Raw genomic sequence first — 2,452 nt, 5'->3', positions numbered from 1 at the left:
TCTCACATGCATGTAGGCTCCACACACATTATTATGTGTGAACCCCATATATATATAAGAGATTGTGTTTAGATTGTTGTGTGAGTAGCATCTTTGTATGTAAAAACACCGAAATCCAATGGTCCCACTGAAAATTAAACTCGAGACCACTCATTGACCGATGACCAAAAACTGAATAAATGCACTTTAAAAAATTCGCCGAAAAGAAAAAACATATGGAAAAAAGTATCCCCTGCTAACGTCACGCATCTTTGACTCTTTCCCCCTCCTCATAAAACCGGTGTCCTCTCTCACCCCCACCTTCACCCTCCCCATTCTCTCTCTCTCTCTCTCTCTCTCTCTCTCTCAAATCCCTACCTCTCCCCCCACTTCTCTCTATATCTATCTCCGTCTCGCTCTGTGTGAGTTTCTGTTTATTACTCTCTCTCTGGATAAATGGGGAGGGACGATCTGTGCATCACGGTACCGAGCTTCTTCAGGTGCCCGATCTCACTAGACGTGATGAAATCCCCTGTGAGCCTGTGCACCGGCGTGACCTACGACCGGTCGAGCATCCAACGGTGGCTCGACGGTGGTAACAACACGTGTCCGGCCACGATGCAAGTCCTCCAGACGAAGGACTTCGTCCCCAACCACAACCTCCAGCGCCTCATCCGGATCTGGTCCGACTCCGCCCTTACCCGCCGGCCATCCGACCCGACCCGCACCAACCCTCCCCCTCACATCACCCGAGACCAAGCTCGATACCTTATCACTGAAATCCAAAACCCTAACCCTAATCCTAATCTCTTCGACGCCATAACCAAGCTCGTCTCGTTCGCGAAAGATTCCGATCAGAATCGGAAGTTGCTCGCCACAACCGACAGATTCTTACCTGTCCTCGTGGAGATCTTAACTAACAGTATCAGCAGTATTATGATTATTGGAAATAGTATGAATTATATCGAGGAATTGTTTGTTCTTCTGGAATTGGTCCTACGCGAGTACAGAGATCGCGACAGCGTAACCAAATCGATCGTGGCAAAACGTGACCCTGTAAATTCTTTGATGATTTCGGTGCTAAAGCAAGGGAGTCTAGCTTCGCGAGTAGCCGTCGCTAGGGTCTTGGAATCCATCGCGACTGACGCCGATCAGTCCAAGTCGTTCTTCGCCGAGCAGAGCGAATGCGATGACGTCGTGTGGGAATTGTTCCGGTTAATGAGTACAGAATCGGATTCGGTTGCGATTGAAGCTGCCCTGTCTGCCTTGATTTGTGTGGCGAAATTGAAACGGATTCGAGTGCGGTTAGTACGGCTGGGATGCGTAAAAGCGTTGGAGAAGCTGCTGTGCAATCCGAATTCGAGCGCAGGGGTGAACGAGAGAGTGTTGAGGTTACTGGAAACGGTGTCGTCGTGCAAGGAAGGGAGGGCGGAGATGTGCAGGGACGAGGCGTGCGTGTCGGCGGTGGTGAGGAGGATGCTGAAGGTGTCGGCAGCCGCGACGGAGAGCGCGGTGGCGGTGCTGTGGAGCCTGTGCTATTTATTCAGGGAGGAGGCGGCGGCGGAGGCGGTGGTGAGGAGCAACGGGTTGACAAAGATCCTGCTGATAATGCAGAGCAATTGCTCGCCGGCGGCGAAGCAGATGGCCGGGGACTTGTTGAAGGTGTTCAGGGTGAATTCGAAGTCGTGTTTGTCGAGTTATGATACCAAGACTACCCATATCATGCCTTTCTGATTGTGCAAGTGCTTGGTACACTTGTTTTTTTTGTTTCTTGTTTTTGTTTTTGATGGGAAAGGAGGGGCTATGGGGAAAGAGTACTCTGTAAATCGAAAGCAATTTTTGTTTGACAAGTTATAGTAAAACAAGAGAAGATTCGTTTGTTTTTATTGGTGGATTGATTGACTGACTGACTGACTGTGGGGGTACGTTTGTTTGTTTATTTCGTGAGTTCTTTCCTTTCGTTTTCGTCTTTCAATTGCCCAGAAATCCAATTCTCGGTGGAACTGAACTTGCTGATAATCCATTTCCTGAACAAAAACAAAACTCGGCAAACAATAATGACTGTGTCACCGTCCTTTCTCCCGTCGGCAAACAATCCTAGGTTGCGGGTGTTTCCATGGATATGTCATTTCCGCAAATTATATGAGTTTGTGCCCGTGTGCCCACGGCACCAGCAAGATCATCACGTTTTTCATCGTTATATTTTTTTTTTTTGTCAAGCGGAAAATCTTTCATCGTTATATTTGACCAAACTCATTCATCACTAATAATGCTAACGGGAGCCACGCGTTCCTAACTGATGGGGTACCAACGGCCAAGGTGAGGCAAATTTTGGGTTTCGTACGAATGATCTGAGCCTTAAATTAAAATGAAAGATTTAATCGAGCACTTACATATATCGAATTAAACTGCTTTTTTACGGATGTAGTCTTTTTTTTTTTTACATTATTGAATGACTCAGATCATCCTTGAG

General features: G+C 47.4%; 1 protein-coding gene across 1 annotated transcript; it reads left to right on the top strand.

The window, feature by feature from the left end:
* Positions 1-310: 310 nt before the first annotated feature.
* LOC131304196 (U-box domain-containing protein 28-like) lies at positions 311-1,865 on the top strand. The gene has a single exon (XM_058331337.1). It carries the CDS (start codon positions 436-438, stop codon positions 1,711-1,713), a length of 1,278 nt encoding a protein of 425 aa, XP_058187320.1. The 5' UTR covers positions 311-435; the 3' UTR covers positions 1,714-1,865.
* Positions 1,866-2,452: the final 587 nt, after the last annotated feature.

Source organism: Rhododendron vialii, chromosome 10a, assembly GCF_030253575.1.
Source record: "Rhododendron vialii isolate Sample 1 chromosome 10a, ASM3025357v1".
Taxonomy (NCBI): Eukaryota; Viridiplantae; Streptophyta; class Magnoliopsida; order Ericales; family Ericaceae; genus Rhododendron; species Rhododendron vialii.
The sequence above is the reverse complement of the archived record's forward strand: the minus strand, read 5'-3'. Positions and strand labels throughout refer to the sequence as shown.